At 49.3% G+C, this 15,017-nt stretch overlaps 1 protein-coding gene across 1 annotated transcript; it reads left to right on the top strand.

Moving 5' to 3' along the window:
• The first annotated feature begins 6,495 nt into the window (after window positions 1-6,495).
• On the top strand, window positions 6,496-11,923 carry LOC119378151 (uncharacterized). Its single transcript, XM_037647385.2, has 3 exons — window positions 6,496-6,552; window positions 9,602-9,694; window positions 11,617-11,923. Exons 1-3 carry the CDS (start codon window positions 6,519-6,521, stop codon window positions 11,907-11,909), a joined length of 420 nt encoding a protein of 139 aa, XP_037503313.1. The 5' UTR covers window positions 6,496-6,518; the 3' UTR covers window positions 11,910-11,923.
• Window positions 11,924-15,017: the final 3,094 nt, after the last annotated feature.

The following is a 15,017-nucleotide window of genomic DNA, read 5'->3' as shown; positions in this document are numbered from 1 at the left end:
TTATTATTATTATTATTATCTTACATTGCCGTTTCTTCCATCGACGTTCACACCATCGCTACCGAACAGCGCAAGGATAAATGGATCGTCTCGCTGATAGACTTGCTCACTGATCCGTCGGCAACATACTCGCGCGTTGCGTCGTCAAGCCCACCATTTCGCCATTCGTGACGACCTAACCCACCGATTCAATTAAACGCCGACGGCCGCCAGTGGTTACTAGTGATACACCGCAGTCTGCGTTCTGAAACATACGAGTCGTTCCACTCTGATCCGCAATGCGCGCACTCTGGGGTATCCAAAACTTACCACGGCATTTGACAACGATACTTCTGGCGAGGGATGTACCGCTACATGCAGAAGTTCGTTAGTTCCTGCCTCGATTGCCAACGCCGAAAACCTGCAACGCACGTGTCGGCAGCAGGTCTACAACCATTACCTTGCCCTAACCGTCCATTTGGGCGCGTGGGCATCGATTTGTATGGACCACTTCATCTGACGTCGGCTGGTAACCGCTGGGACATCATTGGTGTTGACCATCTCACGCGATACGCCCAAACCGCCGCCCTCCCAGCGGCAACATCGCCCCCCCCCCCGCAATTTTTTTCCCCCATGGGATACAGAGCCCAAAATGACACTCGACCTCACTTATCTGTCCAGACCCAATGTCGGATCAAGGAGGTGCCCCCGCCCCCCGAAAAAAATTTCTGCCTACGCCACTGTAACACCGATTCATACTGCGTCACGGTCCACCCCAGGAGCTTCTCAGCGATCGAGGCCATGTATTCTTGTCGGAAGTCGTCGAAGCCATCCTCAAAGAATGCCATGCTGTTCACCGCAAAGCTACTGCTTACCACCCGCAGACGAATGGCCAACCGAACGCTTTAACCGCACGCTCGGCCATAGGCGTGCGCACAGGGGAGGTAGGGGGAAGGGGGTGGCCGTCCCTTCTATTTACCTAATAGGGGGGGGGGGCGCAAAGTCAGCCCCACACATTGACATAATAGGGAAGGGGGGGCGCTGCCACTCGGGGGGGGGGGGGCAATGTCAGCGCCATACATTGACATAATTGAGAGGGGGGGGGCGCTGCGACGAACCTCCGCCCCCTTGAAGGGGAACCCTGCGCACGCCTATGCGCTCGGCGACATGCTCTCAATCTACGTTGCCGCCGATCAGACATATTTGGATGGCATTGTGCCCTTCGCCACCTACGCATACAATAGCGCCCCTCAGAGACTACTGGCTTTTCACCATTCTTCTTATTGTACGGAAGGCATCCGTCGCACAGAATGGACACGACACTTCCATACAAGCCAGATCCATCTGAGTGTGCGCCTATTTCTGCCACAGCCAGGCTTGCTAAGAGTGTCGCGAGCTTGCCAAGACCTTTACGACGCATGAACAAGAGCGACAGAAGAGCATTCGCGGTGACACCACCACTTCTGAGCCCACGTTCCTCCCTGGAGCGCGTATGGCTCTCGGCCCCTACCACTGCAACTGGCCTCTGCAAAACTACTGCCGAAATACGAAGGACCCTACCGTGTCGTCGAACGCACATCCCCGGTCAACTACCTGATCGAACCCATTGAGCCATCTTCGGACATGCGCCGTCGAGGGCGCGACACTGTCAACGTGGAGCGCCTCAAGGCCTACTATGACCCGCTCATAGTGACGAGCTGTTATGTCGCCGGGCGGCTCCCTTTTCGTACCCGGGGTAATTGTGGCGAAGCCTTGGTACTGTGTAATGGGTTGCGCTCTCCAGCGGCTTCTAGTGGGTCGTCCTCCTTGGCTTGTTCCCGAAAGAACGCCGCTCGCGCTCAGAGTCAGTGCTTTTGCCTTGACTGTCGCCACTGCGTATTGCCGTTGAGTGCCGTAAAATAAACACCTTAACACGAGGATTGAAGGTTCTGCCTCCTTCATGACAATATAGTGTAAAGGATATCTTACATTGTTCAGGTTCAAACGCTCCTCTCCGATGCTCGAGTGCTCGCCTGCTTGCTACTATGAGCATACAGTGGCACAGCCGGGCGTGTATGCATATATAGTTCATTAAGTGAGTTGTATACCTCCGCCGGCAGTACCGCCGAATATCAAACCATCTCGGTCGCTACCAACTAGCGACTGTTGGCGCGAAACTGAGGAACTAGCGAAGGAAACCCATCTCTCAAAAAGAAAAAAAAAAGCTTCCTAGCTTACGAGTCTACATGTAGTGATAGCGTTATAATTTGGCCGGATTCCTCACTTTGTAAATACGAAAACAGACAAATAATGAAAGATGTCCCTGGATATTATGCTAATATGTGTCACTGACCTTGCTACCGAATAGATAAGGGAAGGTGGTATGTTCAAAATTAATTTTTAGAATAATGAATGCATTTTCAGTAACGTACACGCATTCGAGCCCTTCTTTCGGAATTTTCCCGTAAAGAACGGCAAAACGATTTATCACATACATAAGCACACAACACATTAAGTCATTCTCTAAAGTCTTGGTGTTCTTTCCTTGCGCTAAAGTCCTTGACGACGTATCACGACCAAATAGTCCAACTTACATTTCTGTTAATGTTATTAGGTGGGAGAGGTTGCAAAAGGACGCATAGTATATACAGAGGAAGTTTAAGGGATGAAACGCTGTGAAGCTACAGATGTGCACAGTAAACCGGAGTGAGTTCCTTGGCGCACAGCTGTGGTTAAGATGTTGGAGCGAGAGGCGCTAGAGGGGCGTCGGAGCCCTCAAGTGGGCTGTGTCCGGGCCATGTACAGACGAGATAAATTCTGTAAGACTATAATCTTTCTCGTTGGGCTCCGGACTGTCTTCTACTAAAGTACCGCCGGAGCAGGATACATTCAAAACCAGGCTTCAGACAGACGGTGATGCGAAGTTTGTTCGCACGCCGCTGAAAGTGTTCAAGTGCAACTGACAATGGTTCGAAACGCCACGGGGTTCTTATTTACTGCACGTTGTATACAACGTGCAGTAAATGAGAAGACCCCGTGGCGCAGCATACTGCGCTATACCTATCGTAAGTGATCTGTGCTTTAGACGTAACTGAATTTTTTTAAGGGACACTAAAGGCAAATATTAAGTCGACGTTGATGGTTGAAATAGCGGTCCAAAAACCTCGTAGTGCTACTTTTATGCCAAGGAAGTGCTTATTTTGAAATAAAATCACGTTTTAGTGGTCCGCATCGCGTTAGAGCACTTCAAATCACCCGCCTGAAATCAGACTTTCATACGTCACTGCTGCCGTGCCCAACGTTGCCCGCCTTTACTGCGCGGCCGCCGACACTAGTAGCAGCAGAGCGAAAGTAGCGGGACCCACAGCAGCAACAACGGCCATCGAAGCCATCGAAGCTTGCCGAAATCGCCGCAATGGATGTGGACGGAGAACGTGACAAGACATTGGCTCGCGACGCTGGGCTCCAAATTCAGCTACTTGAGCCCCGATGAACGCGGTATGCTGCTGAGGGCTCGTGGTGCCGGCGTCGCTGCATGCGGCATTTTGTCGAACTTTCTGTCAGAGCAACTTTCACGAGCGCGCAAAACACACGCGGCAGCACGCGATCCCGAAACTACCACTGAGACGCGACCGCGTGAGCGAAGCAGGGCGCCGGGCGAAGCGCAGTTCGGCGAAAACGGAACCTTTGAACCACACGCGCCGTTCCCCATGGCAACGCCACAGAGGTTCTTTTTTCCATGAATCAAACGGAAACGAACAAACAGCATTTTATTATGTCTCTTGATGCACGGAAGGTTCTTTTTTTATTGCTGCTAGTTTGAATACTAGTGATTTATTGTAGGCAGACTCTCATACGTCATCGGGATCACTTCGAAAATGTCCCACTCGTGGCGCTCATCATGTGATACATTTAGCTTAATTTCTCGGTAAGTAGGGCACTGCTGTTGATAATATTGCCGTTTTAGAAGTTGTCATACATTGAGCTTTCACTCTGACATAAATTGTTATTTGCCTTTAGTGTCCCTTTAAAGCACCTGCTTCTTTATCTAAGTGCAGCCTCCGCCACATGAATATACCTTGGAAAGTATTTAGCCGTCTTTGCAACAAAGCTGCGCCAACGTATAATGACGGTACGGCGAAAAAATAAAGTTGCCGGCACTTGCGTACGGATTGAGGGACAATTGCGTATTTTGGACGAAGCGCATGTGCTTCCTTCTACACGAAGTAATGTGCTAGCGTCAAGTTGGCGCCAGTCGAGCGCAGTCAGTGCATTAACGGCGCGGGAACAAATTCTCAGCACGGTTCACAAACAAAGAAGTTGCTCTCGGGCCACACCACTGACTGCGGGAAATATGTTCTTTTCGCCTGTCAACAAGTGCTGGCAAGTTTTGTTGTTAGCCACTCGTATATTGAAGAACAGCGTACTGCACTGCGTTTACATCTACCTGGCGACCAGATTCCGGCACTACTGAGCGCCCGCTCCCCTTTTTGCAATGCCCTTTTTTATACTTGAGCTAACTTTATTGAGTTTGTGCAAACGAATGGCGTGCGTCATGAGTGGCTGATAATTACTTAACTTACTAGTACACAAGAGCACAGTAAAAATGCAAGGAGTGTTACGAACAACGACTTTAAACGTCGGAAACTTCAAGCTACCTGACGAAAAACACTTTCGCGCACGAGTCACTGGAAGTAAAGGATGATCCCTTTCCTTCTCCCCTCGCTCCCCCTCCCCGCTTTTTGATTCACCTGGTTTTTCTTTTTTAAAATATGTATTTGCAGACGCTAGGTTTTTCGGGTGAAATGCTCCAGGCGCTTTATTTCGGTTCCAAAGTTGTATTGACCGCCTCTGCGCTAGAGACGGTAGTTCTCCCATTTTCCCCGACGCGGCGTGGTGTATTGAGAGACGAGGTCCGTGCCGAAGCCGAACTCTGCATTGCGGGAGGCACGCAAACACACAGGAAAACAATGAATTGGTCATTGCTGCGATCGAAAGTGGTGGTTTATCTACAGCAGAAACCGACGTTCTCTTGACGCAACCGCCTGCACGATCAGAAAAGCGGGCTTCTCCGCGCTACGTACCGTTGAGTGGAGAAGCCAGCTTTAAAGATAGCGTCACCACATGCGCGGGGTACGCATGCACGGGACAGCCCGTAATCGCACGTTGAAATCACTTACTACATCACGCAGACTGTCAATCGCCTCGCTGTCCTGCTACTGTTCAGAGAAATTTTGAACTCGTTCCTGCATGTTACAGAACCAGACGTTAGTATGATCGCACATGCGGCTGACAAGGAAACGCGAATTTATGTCTGACAGTCAGTCTCTAGAATCTGTCAAAAAGTTCTTTTTTTAATTTGGGTAACTTGCTCACATGAAACCCTGATCTTGGCGAAAAATTTACAGAAGAATAAAAATGGACAGAAGGGCATACGGCAGGCATTACCAATCATGACAGGCAGCTGCTCACCGCTATTCCAGAAAAGGAAATGTACAATCATTGCATTCTCTCGGTGAAAACTTATCAGAAGTTCTTGAGAAGTTACTCGCCGTAGAAGGTGAGCGGCAAGGGTGTTGCGGCGCTAAGCTCAATGACGCGGGGTTCGATTCTTGGCCGACGGTGGCCGCATTTCGATAGGCGCGCAACGCAAAATCACTCGTGCACTTATATTCACGTTCGCGTTAAAGAACCGTGGTCAAAATAATCCAGAGTCCCCCACTACAGTGTGCCTCTATAATACCGTGATTTTAGCACGTGGGTCCCAGAAATTTAATTAAATTCTAAGCTAAGCGACCTAGCAACACTTTTTGAACACAGTAGAAAAAAAAAACTGTAGGGTTCCCGCGAACATGTGAGAAAACATTATTACACTACATGCAGCAAAGAAGTTACAAGTTCATCATCATGTCAAAAACAGCCGCAAATTGCTTGCTCTCTCATGTGAAATGTCGTTCCAACTACGCAACAAGCAAGGGCGGCAGCTGCTGACTGATTTCATGGACGGCGCGCCAACGGACGATCTCGGGAGACCACGTGCCGCGTCTTGTAGGTACCGCGGCCGCCCATGTGTGCCGCCACTTAACGACGCCGGCACGTCCTAACCGAGAGAAAAAAGAAGAGAAAACACGCGTCATGGCCCTGAGTTTTTGTGCAGCTTTTGTATAACTTCTGGGCAGCGCATCGCCCCCTTGCTGATGATGTTCGTGACGCTTCTCTCGTTCCCTTTTCGTGATTATACTTTCACTTCCCTTCGCCATTTCTTAGCACGGAGCTGCAAGAGCACACCAGCCCCGGGACCTCAATGACATTCATGTGAATAAAATCTAGCTCTATATTTCTGGTATCCATAGGTTGGAGCAATAAGAAGGTTCTCAGGTTTTTCTTTGTTTTTGTAACACATGCGCACGCTTGGGGAGCTGATCCGCGCGGTGGCGCGTCGCAGTTGGACGAGGAGTTCCCGAACGGGTGAAGAGGAGCCGGCTAACAAGACGTTGATCTGGCCCAGCAACACCCGCTGGGTCAATGCGCTCGGCAACGAGTGTGGCTGCTGCTTCAACATGTCTGCGCCACGCTTCGGCATCAAGGACAAAGGTAGTGACGCCCTTCGTTGGTCTAACGGACGGAATGCAGAAATATTTCATTGCAGTTAGTCGGGAAGTTTGGGAATGCACGACAATAGGAGTCCGCGCAAGATGAGCACGCTGCCGGTAATGTAGCATCATTCTAGACCTCTATCTGGTTCCACTTGACCTTCTGACAGTGGTCTTAGCTGACCTTTCACATGCGAGGCAGTAACACTATTTGTCATGACTTCTCAAATCTTCCCGAGCCATTGAACGACTTCGTACAGCAGTAACCATCACGGTAATGCGGGCCTTGTATCAAATACTCAGCACTCGAAAGCTGTGAAACATAGGTAGAACACTCATTCTTGAAGTGCAAAGTTTGGAGAACTGTACGTGACATAACTGACAGCAGCCCATGGCATACAGCTCAGGAGCAACTTCCCTCACGCGCGCATGTGGCATAGAAACTTTTGTCAAGATATGCATGCATACCACACATCTTGGAAATGACTATGATCACTAAAGGGCCCCTACACCAACCCCAACATTTTTTTTCCACACTTCAAGTAAACACGTTCATCTAGTTAAGAATGGCGTCATGGTCATCGATGCCGAACGCAGCAGTGCTATGCGCAGCGGGAGTGTCAAACAGTAATATTAAAAAAAATTTTGCAGTGGATTAGCTCGGCTATGCAGGATATACGTAGCGTTAGCAAGGTTCAGCTGATTATTCTTAGCTTTCCAGGTTGTCTAGGAGTATTAGCCTTCTTCTGTTCATTCTTCGTACGCTGAACTGCTAATTGCCAGGCAACTATTCGGGATCCGATGAGATAAGCTTCTCGGCTCTTCTGCGCCGTTGAGCAGCATTTGCGCTCCTTCTCCATGGCGTTACCACCTGCAAACGCCAGTCAGAGGCGCTATGAATCGGCTCCAGCCCAGTGTCAGACGGCGACTGCACAGCGAAGGCGAATAGCTGCGCGCGCGCTGGCGCCAGTCTGTCTGCCATGGCTACGACGAACTCCTCTCGAATGCGCAGACCAGCAGCGGCGAGTCGCGCGCGGCGGTGGCGGAGAGCGCGTGAGATCGCGGTGGCGGAGAGCGCGGAGAGCGGTGAGCCAGCTGTGTGACATCACTGATCCTCGCGCATGCGCAGCACGGCTCATGAGGATCCACGCGAAATCGGCTCCGGCTAGGCAAGTGTAGCTAACGCTACAAAAATCCCGTGCTCCTCTCCGGACCTTTCTGGTGCCCCATCACTCGTCGTGAAGTCAACCGGCAATCTTGTGACGTCACCAGGGGCACACACTGCAGATTGGTCGACTTCTGTTTAAGTGAATGTGAAGATATTCATTCGGGTGTATATTCGGGCATTGTAGCCTGCATGAGACTTTGGGTTTTAGCGGCAGCACTGGAAACGTAAACATGTCCACGGTAGAAATAAGTGGAAAACGTGTGAAGTATTGATGGAGGGAAAGAAGAGAGAAAGAACGAAAATAGCTAGCATGAAAACCAAATTAAGCTATGAATTTTTAAGTTTTTATAGGAAGAAGAAATTAATCAGCTAGACAAGGCATATATGGAATTGAAAAATAATTGAGCTTGGCGGCGCATGGCCACCGCCCCGTTATAAAGGGGACGCTCATAGCAACGTTTTTAAGCTAACCTAATCTGAATTGTTGGCTCATATCATCCATCTATTTATCCTTCTGGTTAGTCTGCTATAACAAGTGTCCGTGCAACGGTAGCACGGAAACTTCGCCTTTCCTATCCTCGAACCACTACTACGACTGCACTGACGATAATGAAACAGCTTTAACTTATGGCATCGTTTGAAAACTCTCATGGCTTCATGTTTGTTTAGAATCGTATAGGCTATAGAGGCCCGTGTACTGTGCGATGTTAGTGCACGTTAAATAACACCAGGTGGTCGAAATTTTCGGAGCCCTTCATTACTGCGTGCCTCAATAATATCGCGGTTTTGGCACGTAAAACCGCATAAATTATTAATTATTGGACTCGTATATAACTGCCGCTATGTAACAAATTTTCGTCATAGCGGTGGTTTAAGGGCCCTTAAGGACCTATTTTGCTTCGCACACAGCGATTCTTCGCTTTGACTAGGCCTTTAACAAAGACGCATTCAATGCTGCAGCTCCTCTTGAAAGCATGTCATGTTACCTACAGTACAAGGTAAAAATAATAATAACTGGCGATACCTTTGAATATATAGGTTTTAATGAATGAGTAAAAGATTCGCCTTATCTGCTTTCTTATCAAGCACGTGGCCTTACGCATATGTGTGGCATGATGAGACTATAGGTAGCGCATGTATAAACACAACTGCTTAGTATAAAAGCTTTACAATGATTATTTATTTAGCACGAAAGCATTTGCAATTACGGGGATCGCATTCCAGAATGGTCTCTTAATCATGCAGATAACTTACCACTATCTTCATTTCGACGTTGTGTCTTAATTTTCGATACATACATGCATCATTGCTTTTTAATTGTACTAAACTGTACAAATGGCCTATCCGTCTCCTCTATGCAGATGTATACATTGTTACCCCACGGAAAGAAGTTAGAGGGCGTGTATCAAGAGGGAGGGGGGGAGGGGTTAGCTAATCTGCATTTTATTAGATGCGAAGCATCTTATGGTGGAGTTCAATCCGGTGTGCGGCGCGACCACCCTTACTGCGCATGCGCAAACCTTCTCCACACACCTCCTCTCACTCCCCCTCTCCAATCCCTCTCCCCTCCCCCTTTCCACCCCCTCTCTGAAACACGGGCTCGGCATGCCGAAACACTGCTTCGCATCGCCTCATGGTCGCCTTTAGCGGGAGATAGTGTAATTTTTTGTGTTGATGCGGTTGCGTATAGCACTGCCAACGTTTGTAACTCCGACACTCATGGCGAAAAATACGAAAAAATAGTACTTTACATTATACAGCAATAAAGCCAATAAAATTTGAGCATCTAGCTAATGTTCTCACGTTTTGCGAACCATTTCATATCCCTGCTCGTTGCTCCACTGTGACCTATTTAGTGATCTTATATCCTATTGTTTTGCAGCCTGCACCAACCTGACATACTACCCCGACCAGTACGCCCTGAGCTTCACCATCTCAATCGACGACAACGTTGTCCTGAATCGAACTGTGTCAGGTGAGCAGTGAAAGGAGCCGGTTGGTATACTGTAATGACCGACATCTCGTCTACCCACAGGATGGGAGCTCATCCGAGGCTGCCCACCTATATACCACTGGGGAAAGCTATGGCCCCTACTGAAGGAAAACCTTAGGCGTCCGCTTTGCAATGTTCCTCCAGTGCATATGACATCATGACATTTCAGTGATGCTTGCTAACCTTTACTTGCACATAACTTTTCAAATCTAAAGCTGTCTCGCGCTGGCTGCTACGAACAGAGAGTCGATCACAGGCGTGAATAGAGAGGCTATCATAGGGTTAGGTTGAACAGTGCTCTGAAGAGGAAGTCACAATATATTTGAGTTCATGTGACCAAATATTAGCGTAGCTGTTATGTTTGAGATTGAATGCTTCAGGGGAAAACTGCATACCATTGGGCATCGAGACCTGAACACAATCGCACAGCAACCGCGTCTGGCTCTCGGTTATTCTTCGCTGGGGCGCGCCAAGTAGGACTGAAAGTTTTGCTTGCTCCACAACGCACCGGTACAGCGTTCTGGACAAGAGTGGTACGCAAAGTATTGTAAACATTCGAGCAAAGAGTGTAATCGCTAGCAAAAATTTTCAGAACAGAAAAGCAGTGATAACAACTGCATTTTTTTCGTCGTAGTTTGTGCGCAAAACGACGCTGCGCATTGGTCGCACGCATACCATATGCCTAAACGTAGTACGCATGGACCTTGCATCTCAACTGTAGCACACACGTAACAAGCCCAGTAACAGCAAGCCAAACGCCAAATAGTGCGACCACATAAACAGCGTTGCCTTAGTCGCTATTGCTGCATAGGAATTTCTTTTCAGGGTTAATTGCCTTAATGCATAATGATTAGTTAAAGAAACCATGAAAATGAATTACCTCGCGTCGTACAGAAAGTCCAGTGAGGCTCTGTATCCTGAGCACCATCTTGAATCCACGTGCTGAAGTCAACATGCCGGTCACATTGGAGGCAAGAATGTCTGAGCAAATCTATTCGTGAACTTTTGTTGGGAATTGTAAGCTTGTATAAAGAGTGTGCGACTGAATTTCTGGCTGTGCATGTGCCTTTTATCTGCGAGAAATGTTTACAGTTCCCGCATTTTTTTCTCTGACCCTTCAGGGGCGTAGCCAGAACTTTCTTTCGGGAGTGGGGGGAGTTGCCACCCTTTATGTATGTTCAAGCCTGTGTTTGTATCTGTGCGTGTTTATGTACACGCACACATGTATATACAACTTCGGGGGGGGGGGTGAACACTGCCCCCCCCCCCCCCACGCTACGCCAGTGTAAGGGATACTTGCACTCTCCCTCCCTTCTTTTTTAACAGCGAAGCTGTTTAAGCTAGCCGTAATTCGTGTGGCCTATCAGAAAAGTATCATCATCATGAACGGGTATGTTCTACAGAAATTGGGTAAGTCCCACTGCTCCCCACTGGTCCACTAAAAATGAAGAAGGTAACAATTAGCCCAAGAAATGGCTATCATCACGGCAATATGCCACAGAAATTGGGCAGATCCCACTATACTCACCACTGGTTCACTAAGAGAGAGAGAGAGAGAGAGCTATAGAAAGAAAGAGAGAGAGAAAAATTGAGAGAAATAATGGGAATAAAGACACAAAAAGATAGAAAGAGAGAAGCAGAGAGAGAAAGATGGAAAAAAATAGAAAGATCAAGAGAGAAATAAAGAAAGAAAAGCAGAGATAAAGAAAGGGTCGTTCTATAAGAGGTACGAACGGTCGGTTCTGTAGTTTGGACATTCGTGTCGTGACTAACCTAGCTGAATAATGAGCAATAAATAATTAGGTAATGATTAACATAAATTGAGTCGTTTGAATAGACGTGTATACTAGAAGTTCGCATTTCGAAGATTCTCCATTCACGCACGCGAATATGACGATATGCAGGCCGCGATCCGCCGCCCATCTGCTGGCCCGAGCAGCTGGCACAGCTGTGCGTCCGCTTCTACAACATGACCTATCATCGGGCGGAGGTGGACGGCTGCGTGCGGCTCGAGGGCGTCATCGCACACGAGGTCATCGTCAGCTACAACGTCGGCTGCTACGTGCTCGAAGACGATGCCGTCAAGACGCGCATCTCGGGGCTCCGTCGATTGCTTGTTGACGCAATCCGCCGCCGTAAGCGCCCGGATCTCTGGCCAGAGGGCGTCAACGACGTTGGCGACAAGAGGGAGAGATGATGTGCTCCTTGTTACCGTACTTCCACTCCTCTAACGCTTACACTTGTCCGCGCGAAGTGCATATACCGTATACATTTCGCATTTACCGGTACACCAGCCGAAATCTCACTTCATTACGGACATAACGCGGAAGAACGGAAGAACAAGCAGCTACACATTATGTTGGTACACCGAGACACAAATCGGGAAGTGCCCTTCGTTACTCAAAGGCAACTTAATGCCTTTTTTCTCGTTCGACTGTAGTGATCAAACGTATCTCTCATTTGGGCTAGTTGGTAATTAAAACGTCTTTCAGACAAGGAAAAAATACCTTTTAATGCGTAATCATCCTTCGGCGACTCACCCAGATCTGTCAACCATACATCTGTCCCCAGCGCGTTACATGATGCATTTCATAAAGAAATAAATAAAGAAAGAAAACGTTGGTGGTGGTGAGTTTCGGAACCTAAAACCTCGCGCTCAGAAGTCGAGCGGGTGTTCAACGAGTGGATGTTTATCCCTCCGGTGATAACACCCACACTTGAGGGAAGGTGAGTATATGCGAACCATTTCACCCGGCGACGGCGATGTCCACGCGACAAGCACGTCTGCTCACGCGATGGCGAGGATCGCTCAGTCTGCGGAGCAGTGTGATTGAGAGCGGACGCATGCTCGCAGTGCTGCGATGCCACCTAGGCGAGAGCTGCTGATCAGTGAAGAGCGTGGGCGCAGGAACGCTGACTGGCATATGGAGTACCGACTACGGCGGAAACGGGAAACTACGGAGCACTGTAGGGTCTGATTTTTCGGCCAAGACCAAACCCAGGCCGGGCCCGTGGTGCCAATACCATGTCCCGCACGGGAGTTCCAAGGCCCGCGTGTGCATGAACAGGCCCAGCCCGGGCACTTTGAAGGAAACTCATCATCGGTGCCTTGCACTTTGTAGCGGGCGATCACATGGAAAATCAGGAGTGCATGCACTGAACTGTTGCTTTATCCGCGGTGGTAGCTTAACGATTTAAGTTGTAGCGCTGCTATGCTCTTGGACGCGGGCTCGATTTCCGGCCACGGCGGCCGCATTTCGATGGGGGCGAAATGCAAAAAACACCCGTGTACCTACACAAAGTGCCCGTCAAAGAACTCCAGGCGGCCGAAATGAATGTGGTCCACACTATGAGGTGTCTCGCAATCATATCGTCAATCAGAAAACTATCATCATCATTAACCAGCGCGCGCTCTCTTCGTCCTCGTCTTCGTCTTCATCCTCATCTTCTGCTTCGCCCTCAGAACGCGTGCGCCATGGATAGAGTGTATGTACACTCTACCATGCAGGAAGGAAAAACTGTGGAGGGGCCCTGACGTCACTCTTTGTGAAGCCTCGGCGAAGCCGGAAGTCGGCCATATTGACTGGGCAGATTCTCCTCTGTTCTTTACATGTGAACAGCGAAGTAGAAGGCACGTCTCTCTCTCCGGCTCGAAAGCCATGTGGGCTGCGCGGCGCGCGTGCCGTGGCCATCCGAAACCGACAGAACGGAAATCAACACGCTGAGACACTGCGATACCGGCGGCGAAATAGTTTTGTCCGAGTATTCTGCTCTTTCGCTGAAAGAATTTTATATGAGCACTGTAAATTATACCGTTATAGATCTTGCTTTTATTAGCTTATATGAAAATAAAGATGCTTTATCGGACCCGTTAAATTGCTGTTCCGACGACAGAGCGCCTGCAATTTGTATAGCTTTTGTTAAAGGCTTTAGTTATATGGTGCTGCTTTATTTTCATCTGTTCGGCCTTTCAGCCAGACTACCAGCTAGACGCGGTGATACGAAAAAATCCACGCAATCTCACGGCACTAAAGAAATGACCGGCAGCACTCGCAGTTCACGTACGTACCTGCATTCCGACATATAGACCCATGACTAACCCATTGGCAGTTTACAAGCACAAACACGTATTGTGGTCGTGGTTTGAGGAATCGTTTTAACATACTGACAAGTTTCGGGCGGCCACGCACAGGGGAATTAAATGTGGCGTACAGCAGCTCGCCGACAAGGAGGAAAGCACAAGAGAACGCCGCGGCCTAGATACACTGGCTACGGTACGTAGTGTCAGTGTTTATACAACTTTATTCACGCAGTGTACAGAAAACACGATAAGCCATGCGCCGGCTACTGTGGTTGGATTGGACCTCTCTCACGCGACGCCCGATTACCACACCCGTAACCATAAAAAAGCACACCGCCGTGAACTTTGTGCAACTGGCGACCTTGTGCACGGTGCACGTGTGTGCTTGAACGCGTGTGCTCTAAGCTGAGAATACGCTACTAGGTGCGAGCATTCCAAACAAAACAAATAAAGTGACAGTTTCGCTGCAAGGGCGAAGCAATGAATGCGATAACAACATATTGGAATGTCACACGAAGAACGGCAAGCAGCCTGAAATGTGCAGCGCGCTTCTGAAGCCCAAAGGACGCACGAGAAGAACACACACAAACGAGCGCGCGCTAACAACGTTGACAGCTCGACACTTAAAGCGCGCTGCTCAAACACAAAGAAGGATGCACGAAACGAACGCACAGGTACATAGGCGTGCGCACAGGCGGGGCAGGGGGGCGGCCGCCCCCCTCTAATCATCTAAGAGGGGGAGCGCAAAATCTGCCCCGTACATTGACCCTTCTAGTCACCTAAGAGGGGGGGGGGGGCGCAAAATCTGCCCCATACATGGACTTAGTAGGGTGGGGGGCCGCTGCGATGAACCTTCGCCCCCCCCCCTAATGAGGAACCCTGTGCACGCCTATGCACAGGTATACACAGGACGAGCGCGAACTCAGCTGTCACGGTTGTTACTTCCTTGCGTTTGAGCAGCGCGCTCCTTTTGCAAACGCGGCCGCTGCAGCGAGCGAAGTGACATTCGTGTGCTTTGAACATCAACGCAAATTTTCCGGTGAAAGCACGAGACGAACAAACCGCCCCCATCAAGAGATAAGCGCGCGCGCGCGGGCGACTGCGCCCTGTAGGGCAAAGTACGAACAATAGCGGAGCGCGCGCATCGCAGCAAGCGGGGCGACGACCTCTAAAGCGCACCCTTCGCGCCCTTCGTGCCATCTCGCTGGTAATGCAGAGAACACG

Source organism: Rhipicephalus sanguineus, unplaced genomic scaffold, assembly GCF_013339695.2.
Source record: "Rhipicephalus sanguineus isolate Rsan-2018 unplaced genomic scaffold, BIME_Rsan_1.4 Seq706, whole genome shotgun sequence".
In the NCBI taxonomy this organism is placed as follows: Eukaryota; Metazoa; Arthropoda; class Arachnida; order Ixodida; family Ixodidae; genus Rhipicephalus; species Rhipicephalus sanguineus.
This window is presented reverse-complemented; position numbering and strand designations above follow the sequence as displayed.